The sequence below is a fragment of the Cydia fagiglandana genome, chromosome 11 (genome assembly GCF_963556715.1).
Source record: "Cydia fagiglandana chromosome 11, ilCydFagi1.1, whole genome shotgun sequence".
Classification (NCBI taxonomy): Eukaryota; Metazoa; Arthropoda; class Insecta; order Lepidoptera; family Tortricidae; genus Cydia; species Cydia fagiglandana.
Window position 1 is genome coordinate 4,666,808 of NC_085942.1, and position 18,648 is coordinate 4,685,455.

Consider the following 18,648-nt stretch of genomic DNA (forward strand, 5'->3'; position numbering starts at 1 on the left):
TGATTGTATTAGAATCTATTTTAAAAGTATGTATATTCGTTACCTGATTGAACTCGTGGAGGGGGTTTCTGAATGTTAATAAAAGGGGTCGTAATCGGGGACGGAGCTCTCTTTTTGCTTCTGATTTTTGTACCAACAACTTGGAGAAGAATAAATCAGCGTCAATCTATACTGGTTTCATTTTATAGCACAAGTGCTACGATTACCCATCCTGAGTACGTTAATACCTCAGAAGTGGGATACCTACGTAATGTCTGGCCCATATTTCAATGGTTTGGGGCGAAAAAAGAAGAGAAAAGCCTCAAGTATTGACGCCGACACCGAAAAAACAACGAAATTTTTTTCTTCAACACCACGTGGCGGCGATGAAGACGAGCTACACACACCTAAACGACGACGAATTACGCCCACGGAAGCTGAAGTTATCCCCAAATTCAACCCAGAAGACAGAAATAGCAACGTGAAAGGATGGCTACACAAAATAGACCAGCTGGGAGAAGTATACGGATGGCAGAACAAAGATCGTCAGTTCGTTATGCAAATACGACTTCGTGGCTCAGCGCGTGACTGGTATGACGACCTAGAAGATTACAACCTCACATGGGACGAATGGAAACATACGCTACAAACGGCATTTCCGCGCTCAACGGATTTTGTCGACCGCTTGGAAGAGATGATGTTAAGAACCAAAATCGATACCGAAACTATGACGAAATATTTTCACGACAAGCTTTCATTGCTCAAGAAATGCAACATCTATAATGAGGACGCTATTTCATGCATCATCAAAGGCCTGCCATTCGAACTGCGCGCCAACGCCAAAGCATATCAATGTGAGACACCAGAACAACTTTACTATGGGTATCTATCTTCATTAGAGAACTTCAAGAGAATCGAAGCTGCTGCTAATGCGCGAAGAACAACGTGGAGGCGAGGAAATGCGACTACAACATCACACACATTACCGAAGCTTTGCTACGCATGTCGACGGCCAGGTCACGAGGCGCGCGACTGCAGGACACAACTTCACTGCGACGTGTGCCAGCGCAACGGTCACAGCGCAGCCACATGCTGGTTTGCTGCCGGGAGCTCAAGACAACAAATAATCAAGGTCGGTAACGTTATGTTTATCACATATGATTTTCCTTGATCTTTATAAAAAGAAAGTGTTTGTGAATGGCTACGAATTAATAGGTTACATTGATACGGGTAGTAAAATTAACATACTTACCATTGAACATGCTAACAACATGAAACTTGTTATGACACCGTCTTCAGTTCTTATGCGCGGTTTTGGTGGTGCACATTCACGATCACTTGGTACCGTACAAGTTGAAGTTCACATAGATAATATCACTTTGTCAGGCTCAGCAGAAATCACTAGCTATAAAATGACAGGAATTGACTTTATTATCGGGCAGAAATTAATAAATCAAGAAAATGTTAGCCTGATCACAACAAACAACTCTGTGACACTTCTTCATACGAGTGATTTAGAAAATACCCTACAAGAAATTAAATTAACTTCCTCCGATTTTGTTACGAAGTACCCGGTTTACTTAAACGCAGATGTTGTTTTGTTGAAAAATAGTTGTCGTTTAGTAGAAGTTCGTATTGACTGTGATGAAAATGGAGGTAAACACACGTTCTTATTGCATCCGGTGTGCTTTGAATTAGGAAGTACATCCTATTTCATACCCAGAGCTGTCTTATCGTGTCAAAACCCTCTCATAAAGGTAATTAATGTGGGCGAAGAATCAATTCGATGGACGAAAGGAAAATTATTAGCACGCGTCGAAATTATTAATGCAAGTGAGATGGATGAATGTAATGTTATGACAGTTGGTAACTCATCTATGTGCGATAGGATAATTGAAACTAACATAAATCCCAGCGAGTTAGATGTAGGTGATCTTAATGAGGCAGATTTGGCAAGGCTTTTGAATTTGTTAAATGAGTTTAGTACTTCATTTGCTAAAGATACTAAGGACTTAGGCTGTACAGATCTAATTAGTATGAATATCAAAACGACAACTGATGAACCTGTATTCTACAAACCGTATCGGTTGTCCCATAGTGAGAGCGCCATAGTTGACCAGAAGGTACAAGAGTTATTAGATGCTGGTATAATTAGGGAATCTATGTCTGACTACGCAAGTCCCGTTGTTTTAGTAAAAAAGAAGAATGGAGAATATAGGCTATGTGTAGACTACAGGGCTCTAAACTCGCGTACTGTGAAGGATAGGTACCCCTTACCCAATATAGACGATCAGTTAACTCGTTTATCCGGCAAGGCATTTTTTACGACACTAGACCTAGCACAGGGGTACATGCAGGTCCCTATAGACGAAAATTCCATACATAAGAGTTCGTTCGTGACAAGTTCAGGCCAGTATGAGTTTTTGAAAATGCCCTTCGGGCTTTGCAATGCACCTGCCGTGTTTTCTCGATTAATAAAACTGGCTCTAGGTAACGTTCACTCCGAAGTAGCTCTATATCTTGATGACATCATGTTGCCTACTGTTACTATTGAGGAGGGCTTAGATCTCTTAAGACGCGTGTTACAATCTCTTAAAGATGCGAATTTAAAGCTGAACTTACGAAAGTGCTCATTCTTAAAACCAACTGCTACCTATTTGGGACACGAAATTACTCAAGGGACTATACAGCCTGGAAAGGCTAAAATAGAGGGTGTTAGCAATTATAAACGACCTAGTAACGTTCATGAAATCCGCCAGTTTATCGGACTAACGTCATATTTTAGGAAGTTTGTGCGGGGTTTTGCCGAAATCGCTAGACCGCTTACAGAACTAACTCAAAAGGGTGTAGATTGGCACTGGGGCCAAGAACAAGAACATGCGTTTCAAACGTTAAAACAGAAGCTTGTAGAAAGACCCGTATTAGGTATATATGATAGGAACGCCGAAACTGAATTGCATACCGATGCGAGTAGCTTGGGCCTTAGTGGCATTTTACTTCAGTACCAGCCTGACCGTAGCCTCAAACCGATAGCATATTTCAGTAGAGTCACAAGTAAGGAAGAGCGGTTTTACCACAGTTACGAACTCGAGACTTTAGCAGTTGTAGAGTCCCTAAAACGATTTAGAGTTTACTTGACTGGGATCCCTGTAAAAGTAATCACTGACTGCGCGGCTTTACGAACCACCCTTGTCAAAAAAGATTTAATTCCACGCATCGCCAGGTGGTGGCTTGCTATTCAAGATTTCGACCTAAAAATAGAATATCGCCCTGGTAACCGAATGCGTCACGCCGATGCCTTAAGCAGGAACCCTGTCATTAGCGAGGTACATATAGTAGAGGAATCCGATTGGTTACTTACTCTCCAGATGCAAGATGATGCGATACAAAACATTATTACTCAACTTTCTCAAGGTACGAATAATGTAGACATAGTTTCTAATTACATGCTAAAAGAAGGGATTTTAATATAGGAAAACTTTGTCAGGAGAACGTTTTGTCATTCCAAAGTTAGCAAAGTATGGTTTATTACAAAAATATCACGACCAAATAGGTCATCCCGGCTTTGAGAAATGCGAGAAAATTATTAAGGCCCAGTTTTGGTTCCAAGGAATGACTCGTTTCATTCGTAAATATATAAACTCGTGTTTACGTTGTGCCTACGGTAAGGGTAACTTTGGTAGAATCGAAGGTGAATTGCACCCCATAGATAAGGCAGCTGTTCCGATGCACACATTGCATATAGATCATCTCGGTCCTTTCGTAAAGACCCGCCTCGGAAATACATATCTACTTGTGGTAATTGATGCTTTTACTAAATATGTATTTGCGAAGCCTGCGAAAAATGCCAGCTCAATGGAGACTATTAAACTTTTTAAGGACGTAATTTACCAATTTGGAAATCCTTGTAAAGTAATAAGTGATAGAGGAAAAGCCTTCACGAGCCGGTATTTCAAACAGTTTGCAGAAGAGTGTCAGTTTAAACACGTCTTGAATGCCATAGCCAGTCCCCGTTCTAACGGACAGGTGGAAAGGGTAAACCGCACTCTTCTGAACGGTCTTAACACCATGGCAGATAGTGAATGTACTTGGGATACTAAAGTAGCCGATGTAGTCTGGGGAATTAACAACACGCCCAATTCAACAACGGGCTTCACCCCTTTTAGTCTTATGTTTGGTCATAGCAACACACGCTACCCAGCATACCCCTCTGATACTCCTATAGATGTAACTAATCAGCAGTATCAACTTCATTCTCGTAGAAAGACGGCAAAGTTACGAATTGACCGAAACATGACCGTCATGAAAAGTAGGTTCGACAAGAAACGAAAACCCTATAGGAAGTACTCACGAGGTCAATTAGTTTTGTGGAAAGGTGGATCCGCGAGGGATACTCAGGCGAAGGTTACAAGAAAGCTCGACGGGTTATATACAGGACCTTACAGAGTAATTAAATGTGACCATAGTATAGACCGTTATACAATTTCTAGCGTGAAAGGCATGAAAGGTTATAAAAGGTTCTGTGCCGTAGTACGAGCAGATGTCCTTAGGCCTTATAAAACAACCTTATCAGATGATGATAGCTCTGGTAGTGACCACGACATAGACAGGGATGATCTTATAGACCTTTTAGAGAGTTAATAAAATATTTGATTTGTCCAATTATAGTGTGTTTACGCCCATAATAAGGTTAATCGTAGCATAGCATAAAAGGTAAATAATCAATAATTAAATCTTACGATTATATCATTCATTTAATTATAAATATATTGAAAGTATGCGTAATAATAATCTTATCTGTAAATATATTTCTTAGTCTTTATTTCAATGAATAAAACAAAATTACATTATGTAACATATGATTAAAAAGAAATTATAATTAAATCTGCGTACATTTTATTTCATATCAACTCTATAGACATCCTGTATACTTATTTACCGTCTTAATACATTCATAATTCACAAGCGTAAACTGAGAGGGTATTTCTGCTATACAACATAAACAAATGGTAGATCTATCTCACAAAATAAATACATTGACAAAACTATTTTATTGTGACAAAAGGGTAGATATTATAAGCACGTGACAAGACAGTTGGTAAAAATAAGGCAAGATAAATTTAATGGCAGGGTAGAAGCATACAAGTAACGGTCGTAATAAATCTGCTGTGTGGAAATTAAACGCAGTAACTATTTCCCCTAATCTGTGTGATACTTTGTTTACTATACCGAAAGGTACTGTGTGATAGCTAATTACTGTGTGATGCAATAAGGACTATGTTTCTAATACTAACTGTGTAGTAAAAACTGTGTGATATATCTGTGTGAAGCTCCTGTAAGTACCTATGGCATAACCTGTGTGTTTAATAGATGCTAGCATCCATATGGTAATAAATAAGGATTCAGTAAACACGTCGAATGCCTACTGTGTGATACTTAACTGTGTGATAACTTGTCTCCATAGCCCTGAAATGCATTTTTTTAACTATTCCCCCTAATCTGTGTGATAAACTCAACAGTAGTTTTTTGAATTGGAGTCTAAGAAAAATATGTAAGATATCTGTGTACCAAGTAGATAGTGTAAATTAAAATAAAACTTGCTCATCATCATACAATTTAATATACGTTTATCATCTGTGTGAAGCTGTCAATATATCTGAAATTAGGTGATATAATATAACAATATATTTGGCTGGTTCTTTATATATTCCAGGTTCTTGAATCGACTGGCGGTCCAACCACATCTCCCAACAACTCGAAGGCTCCACCAGCAGGCCGTGGTGGACCACGGCATTGGCAGGAGGGCCGAGTGTTAGCGTCATCCACCTTGCAGACACCCAAACCAGTATAATAAGACCTACGGGAGCCAAACCATCATTGAAGACCTACTACGAAAGCGCCATCTACTGCGAGGTATCGGAACTACCAGCCTATTGCGTCACTACAGCGTCGTGTAGATGGCGCCACTGAGACTTCCGCCATATTAATTGTAATAATCCAATTATCCCTTTTAGTTAATTTATTATTATAAAATTAAATGTTTTGATTGTTGCTAAATATTTCATGATATATAGAGCTTATACGTAATTGATTGTATTAGAATCTATTTTAAAAGTATGTATATTCGTTACCTGATTGAACTCGTGGAGGGGGTTTCTGAATGTTAATAAAAGGGGTCGTAATCGGGGACGGAGCTCTCTTTTTGCTTCTGATTTTTGTACCAACAACTTGGAGAAGAATAAATCAGCGTCAATCTATACTGGTTTCATTTTATAGCACAAGTGCTACGATTACCCATCCTGAGTACGTTAATACCACAATAGCTTGACTTCTCAAGAGAATTAAGTATTTACGTAACAATGTGATAACTCTGGTCTAAAAATACCATCTCACCCTACCATCCCTCCTCACTCCATTTATAACCCAACTGCCCTCGTAATCCCTACTCACCCCATTTTACGGTACTTAGATAATTAAACAGTTTTAAACCAATAAGTTGATGAAGATACGAGTAGACTTAGTTAAAATTATTACTTAAGGAGATAAAATTAAGATCATACTAACAAATAGTGATTCAGTTGACTCTTAATGAATATGTAATTACCTACCAGATCAATTTTTTAGAAAAAAAAACATTTTAACTATATATCGCTGTTTTATTTGTAATGTTTATACTGCTCCTAAGTATATCTCTCGCTTCGAATAATGGTCCCTAGATGACAGTTATTCATTCGACGCGACATATATAGGCGATAAAAAAATAAATGGATAAAGTTTATTTTTCATTAATAAGATCTACATAAAAAATAACCATTAGGTATAATTATTACTACTACAGCAAAAAAATAAGCATTGATTTGACGCTTTGACACCTATCGCTTTCAATAGGTATTAATACAATAGAAAGGTGTCTGAATACAAATTTGCACCTAAAGGCACCTCAAGTAAAATAAGCAAGTTTGAGAAAGTTCAAATGTTAAATGTTTTATATCAAAGATAAATTACGAAAAATTATAAACGTGAAAACCATAATCATCATCATCAGCCCATCTATTGCAGTCCACTGCTGGACGTAAGTAGGCCTCTCGCAAGGTACGCCACAGACCCCGGTCTGCCACTTTATGCATCCAGTCGCTGCACACAAACACAAACAGAACATAAAAAATACTTTTTATTTATTTATGAGAATCATGTAAATGTCCTGTAAAACCGGCCAAGTGCGAGTAGGACTCGCGTTTCTAGGGTTCCGTACATAAGTCCAACTCACGCTTGACTGCACATTTCTAATAGGTTTTCCTGTCATCTACAGGTAAAGAACTATTTTGAGTACCTACTTTTTTCAAAATGTTAGACCCATTAGTTTCGGAGATAAAGGAGGGGGGAAAGGTAATGTTTTGGCTTTTTTCTTAAATAGGTAACATCGAACCTATGTATTTTAAAATTATAAAAAAATATGTCCATCTTTGGGTCACTAATTTACATAATATGTGTAAGTACCAAATTTCAACTTAATTGGTCCAGTAGTTTCCGAGAAAATAGGCTGTGACAGACGGACAGACAGACGCACGAGTGATCCTATAAGGGTTCCGTTTTTTTCTTTTGAGGTACGGAACCCTAACAATTAATTATGCATTATAGGATCCAGTAAATTATGATTCCACATTATTTAATAAAAACAAATAACAGGGATTAATGAGAAAATACCTACTTAATAGGACGAGGAGTTTGACGACCGGTCTGGCCTAGTGGGTAGTGACCCTGCCTATGAAGCCGATGGTCCCGGGTTCGAATCCTGGTAAGGGCCTTTATTTGTATGATGATACAGATATTTGTTCCTGAGTCATGGTTGTTTTCTATGTATTTAAGTATTTATATATTACATATATCGTTGTCTAAGTACCCACAACACAAGCCTTCTTGAGCTTACCGTGGGACTTAGTCAATTTGTGTAAAAAATGTCCTACAAAATGCATTCCTTTAAAACGATTGGGGTCAAGTACCTACCCGATTATACGGCTATCGATATTGTCCATTAAAACTTTATATGTATTTTAAATAGGATTCCAAGTTTGCTAAAAACCATCTTACGTAGATCAATCGATCTACGTTTCTGTTTTTAGAAATTCTCTACTCTATTCTGTCATGTAAATAATACAATTCATAAACGCTTGTACTTAAAACAGTACCTAAACAAAACGAAATTTTACTTATCGTCCTATAATGTCAGTATCAATAAGATATTTTAAAAGAACTATTGTATAGTGCGCATCACCTCTAGCGCATGGAAAACTTATGTAGCAAAAAATACTGCTGACATTTTTATATTTATTATGTTAACACGTACCTACATTGTTGTATATTGTGTTATTTTTGTTAATGCAGTAGAATACAGCAGATTAGACGAAGGTTATCCGACGGGATTACTGTCAGAATGTAAGTTTTTATTCCTTGAAATCTCAAGAATTAAAAGGGTTATTCGCGGATGGTCTAGAACGCAGAAGGACTACTGTAATATTTTGTCTATATCGCTATTAGTTTACAGCGCAATCGGTCTAGAACGCAAAATGCCCACATTATTTTTTGCGTTTTATGTTAACATCATAGTGTGATGAATCAAAGTCCTTCGTACAATCAATTACCTTTATTTTGCTCTAAGTTCTTACTTAAACACTTTCGACATTCTTAATTTAACAAGCAGTAAGCCTTCCTACTCAATGTTACCGGTTCAAGCACCAGAGCGAGAATGCCGCTTCCATCCCATGGTAAGTTACATTTATACTTTTCCATCATTTGAATTGGCGGGTAGGAGAGAAGGGTCATTTTCGCGACTACCGACAGATTAATTAACAAATATTCGGGTAAACACAAATCAGATTTCTAATCACTACCCACTGAATGCCATAAGTTTAACATAACTCACATAAAATAATTATAATTTATTCTTGAAATCTTATGAAATATCACACTCGGCCATCCGACTGCGTGCTACCTCCGGTGCACGATCAACAATAATATCACACTCGGCCGTGTTGCCCAATGCCTTTTCAATCCTATCATAGTTAGTCTGTTTATACAATACCAGTACTCTTCATTGTACACCAAAATACAATAAAATAATACAAAGAATTACAGCAACTCTAGTAGAGATAAACTTCAAGTTATTTAATTTACTCGTGGTATCAGGTATTGCAGATGGAAACTGTATTTATTCTTCAAACTAGTATTGCTGTTACATAAAAAAGGGATGCCTATTTAAATACCTACTTATACCTAATGATATAATCATGTTAACGTTCACGAAATACATCGTCTACACTGTCAACCCTATACGATTTGTTAATTTAGCTAATTACACGCAAGATTGCAGACATTATTATCGGTTCGTACTTATAGAATAAGCCCAAATTTTATTGCATTGATTTTAGCACTGTAACATACTTCTTTTCAATTAAATTCTATTTATAACAAACATGGTACGAGCAATAAAATTTAGCCTGATATATCAGAATAAGAAGAAAGACAACTACCGCAATAATAACTGACATCAATAATCAAAATTTTTGACCTTTTATGGTAAATGTAGGAGCTGTTAATGGGAAGCTACGTAATTACATTAATGGCTCAATCAGGTTTGTAATTAACAGTTGCAATTATCTAATGTTTTCTCTCTGAAATCAAACTTTTTTTTTTAATTACAACACTAGCTACATGCTTGATGACGTCCTCCACTGTAGGTCCTTCTTGAGCGTCGCCTTGACTCCCGCGGTCCTTCTTCGTACGGGTCATCCGAGCTAGGCCCTCGTCGTCAGCGCCTGCTGTGGTGACGACATCCGTCTTCAGGCCCCTCACGCTCGGCTGTCGCAGTCCACAGCGTCCTCTGTGGTAGACCGTCGCTGACCTCCAGCGTCTACCGCGACTCTGCATCAGTCTTGCTCGTGACGGCAGTCTAGATGATCTCGGGGTGTCAATATCGGAATCCATTTTACCCTGTAATTAAATTTCAGTGCGCTGCATGATTGGTCGTTAAACTTTCTTTCACCCTACACCAGCATACCAATGTTTTTCCTGTTTAAACTCTTTAAACTCAAGATAAACTCTTTAAACTCAAAATCTCAAAGTAAAGTATTTAAACTCATAATAAACTCTTTAAACTCAAAATAAACTCTTTAAACTCAAAATAAACTCTTTAAACTCAAAATAAACTCTTCAAACTCAAATTAAACTCTTTAAGATCTTTAAACTCTTTAAGATCCTAACTCTGACTTTCAACTGTAACGGCAAACCCGTACTAAATACAACATCTATGGACTCCCTGGCAGCACACGACATGGCCGCACTCATAAACAGCACACCTACACGGCTGTAGACTCTAGCAGCACACTACATGGCTACACTCATAAACAGCACACCTACATGGCTGTAGACTCTAGCAGCGCATTACATGGCCACATTCATAATCAGCTCTAGACCATTCAGACAATTCGTACTATATACTCGTATTAAACTCAAACTCGTATTAAACTCAAACTCGTATTAAACTCAAACTCGTATTAATCTCAAACTCGTATTAATCTCAAACTCGTATTAATCTCAAACTCGTATCAAACACCTCAGATCCTGACTCTTACACTCGACTGTAACGGCAAACTCGTACTAAATAACACATCTATGGACTCTGGTAGCACACTACATGGCCACAATCATACGAGTCAACAGCACACCTACATGGCTGTAGACTCTAGCAGCCCACTACATGACGTAGACTCTAGCAGCACACCTACATGGCCGCACTCATATTTAAACTGCACACCTACATTACATGGCTGTAAACTCTAGCAGCACATCTACATGGCCGCACTCATATACTCTAGCAGCACACCTACATGGCCGCACTCATAAACAGCACACCTACATGGCTGTATACTCTAGCAGCACACCTACATGGCCGCACTCATATACTCTAGCAGCACACCTACATGGCCGCACTCATAAACAGCACACCTACATGGCTGTATACTCTAGCAGCACACCTACATGGCCGCACTCATAAACTGCACACCTACATGGCTGTATACTCTAGCAGCACACCTACATGGCCGCACTCATATACTCTAGCAGCACACCTACATGGCCGCACTCATATACTCTAGCAGCACACCTACATGGCCGCACTCATAAACAGCACACCTACATGGCTGTATACTCTAGCAGCACACCTACATGGCCGCACTCATAAACTGCACACCTACATGGCTGTATAATCTAGCAGCACACCTACATGGCCGCACTCATAAACAGCACACCTACATGGCTGTATACTCTAGCAGCTCACCCACATGGCCGCACTCATAAACAGCACACCTACATGGCTGTAAACATTAGACCCGGTTATATGATACCACCTACATGATATCATAGACAACTAGAACCATTAGAGTCTGACTATAGTACACCACCTACGTGGTGACTAACTACTTGCTAACTACACTTTTACCCACATACATAGGTAACTAAACATTAGACCCGGTTATATGATACCACCTACATGGTATCATAGACAACTACAACCATTAGAGTCTGACTATAGTACACCACCTACATGGTGACTAACTACTTGCTAACTACACTTGTACCCAACCCACATACTTAGGTAACTAAACATTAGACCTGGTTATAAGCATGATACCACCTACATGATATCTTACTTAATAACATAGTCCGCATACATACATACATAGATAACCAGAAACATTAGGGTCCGACTATAGTACACCATCTACACAGTGACTATAGCTACGCCTCTACCTATCTACATATGCAACTGTAACATGATCTGGTTAAAATATATATATATATATATTCATTTCAAAACTAACCAGAGCAGTTTATCAAGCATGACTTGCTATTGGATCATTTAGCTCATACTAAACATACTATTTAATGGATTAGGTTCAGTATTCGAAACTCATACATAGGATGTAAATATATGTAAACACTTTCATTTAACGACAGTACGTATTTCAAATAAATCTGCATATCAACCGAGAACTTCTGCATGTCTTCACAATATGGGCATACTAAAATATAAAGTAGTAGTAGTAGTAGTAAAACACTTTATTGTACAAAAATCAAAACAAAACAGGAAAAATAACATTGGTCATTAGTACAAAGGCGAACTTATCCCTTTAAGGGATCTCTTCCAGTTAAATAACATTGCTCCTTTTTAATGACAATAAACGTACTTGCCTTTAATGGTACACGTACACTACATATTTGTATTTTAATTGTTAACGGATTCATTAAATATTTATCCAAGTCGTATTCATTGTATTCATCTTTGCTAGACATTGATATTACCCAAAAATAAAAATAGCATACTACTGCACTGCACTGTGTACACTAATCGTAACACGACTCTTTTAATTTACTTCCACTTGACCATGATCGCGTATCTGCATATTATTTAATCAGGTTTTAAGATTATAAGCATTACACAACTTAAAACTTACTACCATGACGTCAGAGCATATAAAATATGTATATGTAGATATACTATTACGTACTCACACGTTCTGGTCCTTTTATGGGCGCAGTTTATTACCACTTCTGGCTTGTGATGAATCAAAGTCCTTCGTACAATCAATTACCTTTATTTTGCTCTAAGTTCTTACTTAAACACTTTCGACATTCTTAATTTAACAAGCAGTAAGCCTTCCTACTCAATGTTACCGGTTCAAGCACCAGAGCGAGAATGCCGCTTCCATCCCATGGTAAGTTACATTTATACTTTTCCATCATTTGAATTGGCGGGTAGGAGAGAAGGGTCATTTTCGCGACTACCGACAGATTAATTAACAAATATTCGGGTAAACACAAATCAGATTTCTAATCACTACCCACTGAATGCCATAAGTTTAACATAACTCACATAAAATAATTATAATTTATTCTTGAAATCTTATGAAATATCACAATAGCGATGTCGACGGAGTCGAACTTCTATTCTGTGTTGTTTGGCCTTCGGCCATTTGAAGATACCTAACGAACCTAACCTACCTATGTAAAATGTGGTGATATAAAAAGTGGTAATTTTGCGTTCTAGACCGTTTGCGATGTAGACTAAAATAGCGTTATAGACAAAATATTACAGTAGTCATTTTGCGTTCTAGACCGTCCGCGATTGACCGAATTAAAAGAGTTTTTCCAATTAGTTTTTTATCGAATAATGTAAAGAGCGCTATGTTTATAAAATGCTGTATTTAAATAAAAACTGGGATTGGCATTGAGATACAATTTAAGGTGTATAATAAATATATAAGGTGTATAGTAATTTCGGGCACTTTAGCTAACATTGTACAAATCTAGTGAATGATCTTCACTTGTTATAATAAGGTCGGTACTTACGTGCTTGGAGATAAACAACTCAAATAAACTCAAATGTAATGATATTTCCAACCTCAGGTCCTGGATCAGGGAGACGAGCAATCATAAAGCCAAAAACTTTGAAAAAACTCTACATGTCAGTCGTTGGCGAAAATCACGCAGGTTTTACAGGACATTACAACTACTATGGGATGAACGAGCTAGCGAAGAGTCCTGATATGGACTTTAAGAAGAAAACATGGATTTATATTGGAGGATACATGGAAGCCAATGCGTGGAAAGCTGGACGGAATGTGGGATATGACTACAAGGCTAGAGGATATAATGTGATCTCTCTGGATACAATTGAGTTCACAGCGAGATATTATCCTCAGTATGTATCTGACCTGCTAGCGTGAGCTGCGTTGTCGCGCATGATTCCATACATCTAGCGCGACTTCAAGTACCTATGGCATCGCGCGCGAGAACGCAAGTCATGCTAGCCGGTCTGATTGCAAATAATTAGTTATCAGAAGGTTACTGTCATTCTATGTTGTTATTTTAACATGTTATTGTTTTCAGCGCCGTCCGATTATCCCGCGCTGTTGGTAAGCATGTAGCAGAAATGCTAGTCAAGTTAACAAACCATGGTCTCGACCCTAAAAAACTGGAGATTACTGGCATGAGCCTCGGAGCACACACTATGGGCTTCGCAGCTAAGGACTACAGATTAATGACTGGACAGAACATCTCATTACTAACAGCACTAGATGGTGCTGGACCATGCTTCAGACATCGCGGGCCAGATGAGAGATTGGATAAATCTGACGCCGATTTCGTGGTCAGCGTTGTTACAACTATGGACATATCAAGCATATCCGCTCATTTCGCTCATGTAACTTTCTATGTAAACGGGGGAGCATACCAAGTAGGTGATATTGCGTGGCTTCCCTGTGATGCTTTGTGTAGTCATTCCAGGGCATATTTCGTCTGGTGGGCGGCTGTGGTACATCCTAGGGGTTTTATAGCTGTGCGTTGTGATACTGTGCAGCAAGCTAGAGACGGTGACTGTTACGATTTGCAGCCAATGGTGACGAACACTATGGGCCTGCTTACTGACAGGAGCAGACCAGGAATTTATTATCTGCGTACAGCCAACAGATGGCCTTATGCTTTGGGAAGACGAGGTTTGAAGAAAGCTTAAACAGTGATAAGTTGATAACGTAAATTGTTACAAAGTAACGGCAGATGCTTAGAGTGGTGCAGATCTTCAATATTCTCTCGTTCATGAGAAACATTGTAGTGACTTTTTAATAAATGTTGTTGAATAAATAAAACTTGTATTCCTTTTTATCGAATAAAATATAGTTATTGTGTAAGTATTTCCCCTTGCAAAATAAAATAAAATAAAACACTTTTATTAAAAATCCAGTGAATTACCTATTTTATTGAATTAATTCCATTAGGTACTTTAAGTAGGTACCTATCTGTTTTTACTTGAGTGGAAAACAATAAGTAAAATATAATATCGAAAGGTGACCTTAAAACAAAGGATGTTAAACTACTAAAGACATTTATGAAATGTGCATCTTAGTACCCGTACCACGAGTCTGTGACATTGTCAATACTGACATAAACGCTACTAATATGCTAGCACGAGCGAGATGCATATATAGAGACTGAGTTACTTTCACGCTAGCGTTCATGTCAGTGCCAAACTGGTGGCAGCTGTAAAGGTCTTAGAAAAAGAAAGAAATGATAATATTGATGATAAATAATGACAAATATTAAAAACTATTCTAAATAATTTTAGTATTAAAGTCATTTTCTGGTAGGTAAAATATGTACTAAGTAATGTTTTTATTGATTTGTTAATTCCACAATAAAGCAAAATAGCGGATGGCGCTGGAGCTAATATACAGCGTTGCATGAACAAGAGATTTCCTTTGGCAGGATTGGTCCTTAGGACCCAGGGATGGATTCAAGAAGTGGAGCCAAGGATTTGGGTCCTAAGGACCAATCCTGCTAAAGGAAATCTCTTGTTCATGCAACGCCGTGGTGACCTTTTTTGCTCTGAGCAAACTCAACTAAAAACATTTATAAGCAGATGGAATTAGACACAGAGTTAAATTATCTATAATCTGGAAAGACAGGACACTTTTAATTTCACTATTTAGTACTTAAGCGGGAGGAGGAGCGGCTCTATCCGTCACTGGAGTTTGTTCGGAAAGAGAAGAGTCGTGGAATATATTGGGCTCCATTCATTCCACGACTCTTCTCTTTCCGAACAGACTCTAAACTCTTACAGCTGTTCCGGTTGGCACCCCATCGCTGTAGGGAAGTCATGTCATCGTCATGTTGAGGACGATGGAGCGACGGATGAGTTCCTGCTTCATTACCGGCCGTTATTCTACCCAGGGAACGCTAGCCCGATGATTACCTACTTCAAAGGAAAGGGACTCCCTTAAAAGTCTGGCAGTCCTAAGCGGGCGTGGTGAAAAAAAAACAGAATTAAAAAAAATATTATTTTATTTAAGTATTAACATTTTACTGTCATTGTTATCTTGTTATGGTAGGCGGGAGAAGATTATACCTCTAACTATAACATAGAACTTCTGTCTGTATCTCTCAAAGGTTATCGCTTTTTAAGTTTTCCTCAAGCCTCGCCTTCCCAAAGCATAAGGCCACCTATTGATTGTACGCAGATAATAAATTCCTGGTCTGCTCCTGTCAGTAAGCAGGCCCATAGTGTTCGTCACCATTGGCTGCAAATCGTAACAGTCACCATCTCTAGCTTGTTGCACAGTATCACAACGCACAGCTATAAAAGCACTAGGATACACCACAGCTGCCCACCAGACGAAATACGCCCTTATATGACTACACAAGGCATCACAGGGAAGCCACGCTATATCCCCTTCTTGAAATGCTCCCCCGTTTACATAGAAAGTTACATGAGCATAAGGAACAGATATGCTTGATATGTCCATGGTTGTAAGGACGCTCACGACGAAATCAGCGTCAGATTTATCCAGTCTTTCGTCTGGCTCGCGATGCCTAAAGCATGGTCCAGCTCCGTCCAATGCAGTGAGCAAAGAGATGTTTTGTCCGGTCATCTGCCGGTAGTTCTTGGCTATGAAGCCCATGGTTTGCGCACCGAGACTCATGCCGGTGATTTCGAGTTTCTTAGGGTCAAGACCGTGGCGTGTCAACTTGACCAGCATTTCCGCTGCATGTTTACTGACAGCTCGTACGATGCGTGCGGCCCTTAAATAAATAAATATGTGCTTTATCTGAATAAAACAGATTAACTTTATTTTTAATTTTATTTAAGAGCCTATAATATTCCACTGGGCAGAGACTTAACTTATCATTATTCCTCCTATCCATCTCCTACCAACCGACAAAAGCGTCAAGCTCGTCCCTTCATTTCCTTCGAGGTCTACCGTTAGGCATATTATGGCACCCAATGGGTATCTTGCACGAATCACTCACGACATAACCTCTCAGTCCCATTCAAACTTTGCAGCAACTTAAGCTACGTCAATTTCTCGAGTTTTGAAGATCAGTGTGGAATGTTTTTAGTTGTCCTTTTGTCCAAGATGGGTACTAGATTAAAAAATATAATAAAAATTGCTATAAATACTCACTGAGGATAATAAGTTGTTGTGAATTGAAACATGTCAAGAGAAAGCGCGTTGTATCCCCTAGCCTTGTAGTCATAGCCCAGATTCCGACCGGAATTCAACGAATTTGTGGAGAAGTATCCACCAACATACATCCACGTCTTCTTCCTGAAGTCTATGTCCGGACTCTTCGCTAGTTGGTCCATGCCATAGTAGTTGTAATGCCCCGTGTATCCTGTATGACCTTCACCCAGTACTGATATGAAAAGATTTTTTAGGCTCTTTGGCTTGATGATGACTGGTTTCAAAGACCCTGGACCTTAAAATAAATAATTTTAAATAGTAAAGGCTTGTGTTGCTTCGAGATTCAGGGTACAAGCCACGTATATTAACTTTCCAAGGCTACTTTTTCCTAAATGCTTATAAGAGAGAAAATCTTTTATGTACTTAATTAAAAATACGATATTTCAAATAACACTTACAATCTGAAAATAATCCTGTAGGGTATCCTTCGTCAATTCTCGAATATTCTACCCCACACACTGAAGTCAAGAGAAACACCACAACATGGGTTAATTTTACTAATTTTACATTAATCATTTTCGGCCCTTGTAATGATTTTTATGACACATTAATAATATTTTAAGTTGAGATTCGAACTCGCAACGTTTCGGAACGTCGGTCCGATCTGAAATGCCGAAAAGTTACGAGTCCGAATCTTGCCAAAAGCGGTGACTTTTTCATTTCTTTCATTTAATTTAAAATGTATTAATACCTATCGCTTGCAGAATTCTTTGCGTAGTAAAATAATTATTTATTTATTGTGTACATATTATTCAAATCGAAAAGTACTTTCCTTTGCGCAATTCGTTTCGGTACGACTTTATTTTTATAGATTATTTACCTTTATTTATTTAGAGATTATACAGGATGTATTATAGATTAAACCGGTCACTCGCGTTTCTTAATGCAAAATATTGACCATAACTATGCCCCTACCTTTGACTTTTTTCGATTTTTTTGATTATTGTAAAAAATTTAATATTTTCTAGTAAATTATTTCATTTACTTACCTGCACACGTTAGAGTCATTTTAAATAATAATGTATTTAGTATATTTTTTATTTGAATGGAAAATCAATAAGTGGAATATTTAATACTTAAATATTATAGAAAGGTGCCCTTTACTAGAGGTTATTTAACTCCCGAAGTCTTCTGTAAAGTATACACGTCAGGGTTTAGAATAAATAAAATATAAAACAAAATTGTTTGTGACCAACAATTTAAATAAATAAATTACATATCAAAAATATATATGTAAATATATGTTCTAGTGAATAAATGAAAATTCAATTCAATTTACTAATTCAATTGAATTCATAAACATGGTACAATAAACATATTTTGACCGATTTGTTTCTTTTATGATTTCATAGATACAATTTTAGAAATAAAGTAAAATCCTGCGTACAAAGTATATTTGAAATAGCAGTAATTAAAAGAATATTGGTTAAAAACATCTTAATAACCAGCTTAATACAATGTTAGTGCGGATATATGCGGGTTAGATGCTCCTTCGTTTTTATTAAACGACTAATGAAATTGTACCTAATCAAGTAATCACGATATTTTAAATATACAAAGACAAGGTTAATTAAATTTTACGTACATAGTTAGTTGG

The 18,648-nt window shown here is 37.8% G+C and overlaps 2 protein-coding genes across 2 annotated transcripts; one reads left to right on the forward strand and one right to left on the reverse strand.

Moving 5' to 3' along the window:
• Window positions 1–13,434: 13,434 nt before the first annotated feature.
• On the forward strand, window positions 13,435–14,580 carry LOC134668503 (lipase member H-like). Its single transcript, XM_063525950.1, has 2 exons — window positions 13,435–13,735; window positions 13,924–14,580. Exons 1-2 carry the CDS (start codon window positions 13,497–13,499, stop codon window positions 14,543–14,545), a joined length of 861 nt encoding a protein of 286 aa, XP_063382020.1. The 5' UTR covers window positions 13,435–13,496; the 3' UTR covers window positions 14,546–14,580.
• A 1,401-nt stretch (window positions 14,581–15,981) lies between these two features.
• LOC134668645 (lipase member H-like) lies at window positions 15,982–18,059 on the reverse strand. The gene is made up of 3 exons (XM_063526086.1): window positions 18,041–18,059; window positions 16,992–17,286; window positions 15,982–16,608 (listed from the first exon to the last, which is right to left on the reverse strand). The coding sequence occupies exons 1-3, from the start codon at window positions 18,057–18,059 to the stop codon at window positions 15,987–15,989; spliced, it is 936 nt and encodes a 311-aa protein (XP_063382156.1). The 3' UTR covers window positions 15,982–15,986.
• Between the last annotated feature and the right edge of the window lie 589 nt (window positions 18,060–18,648).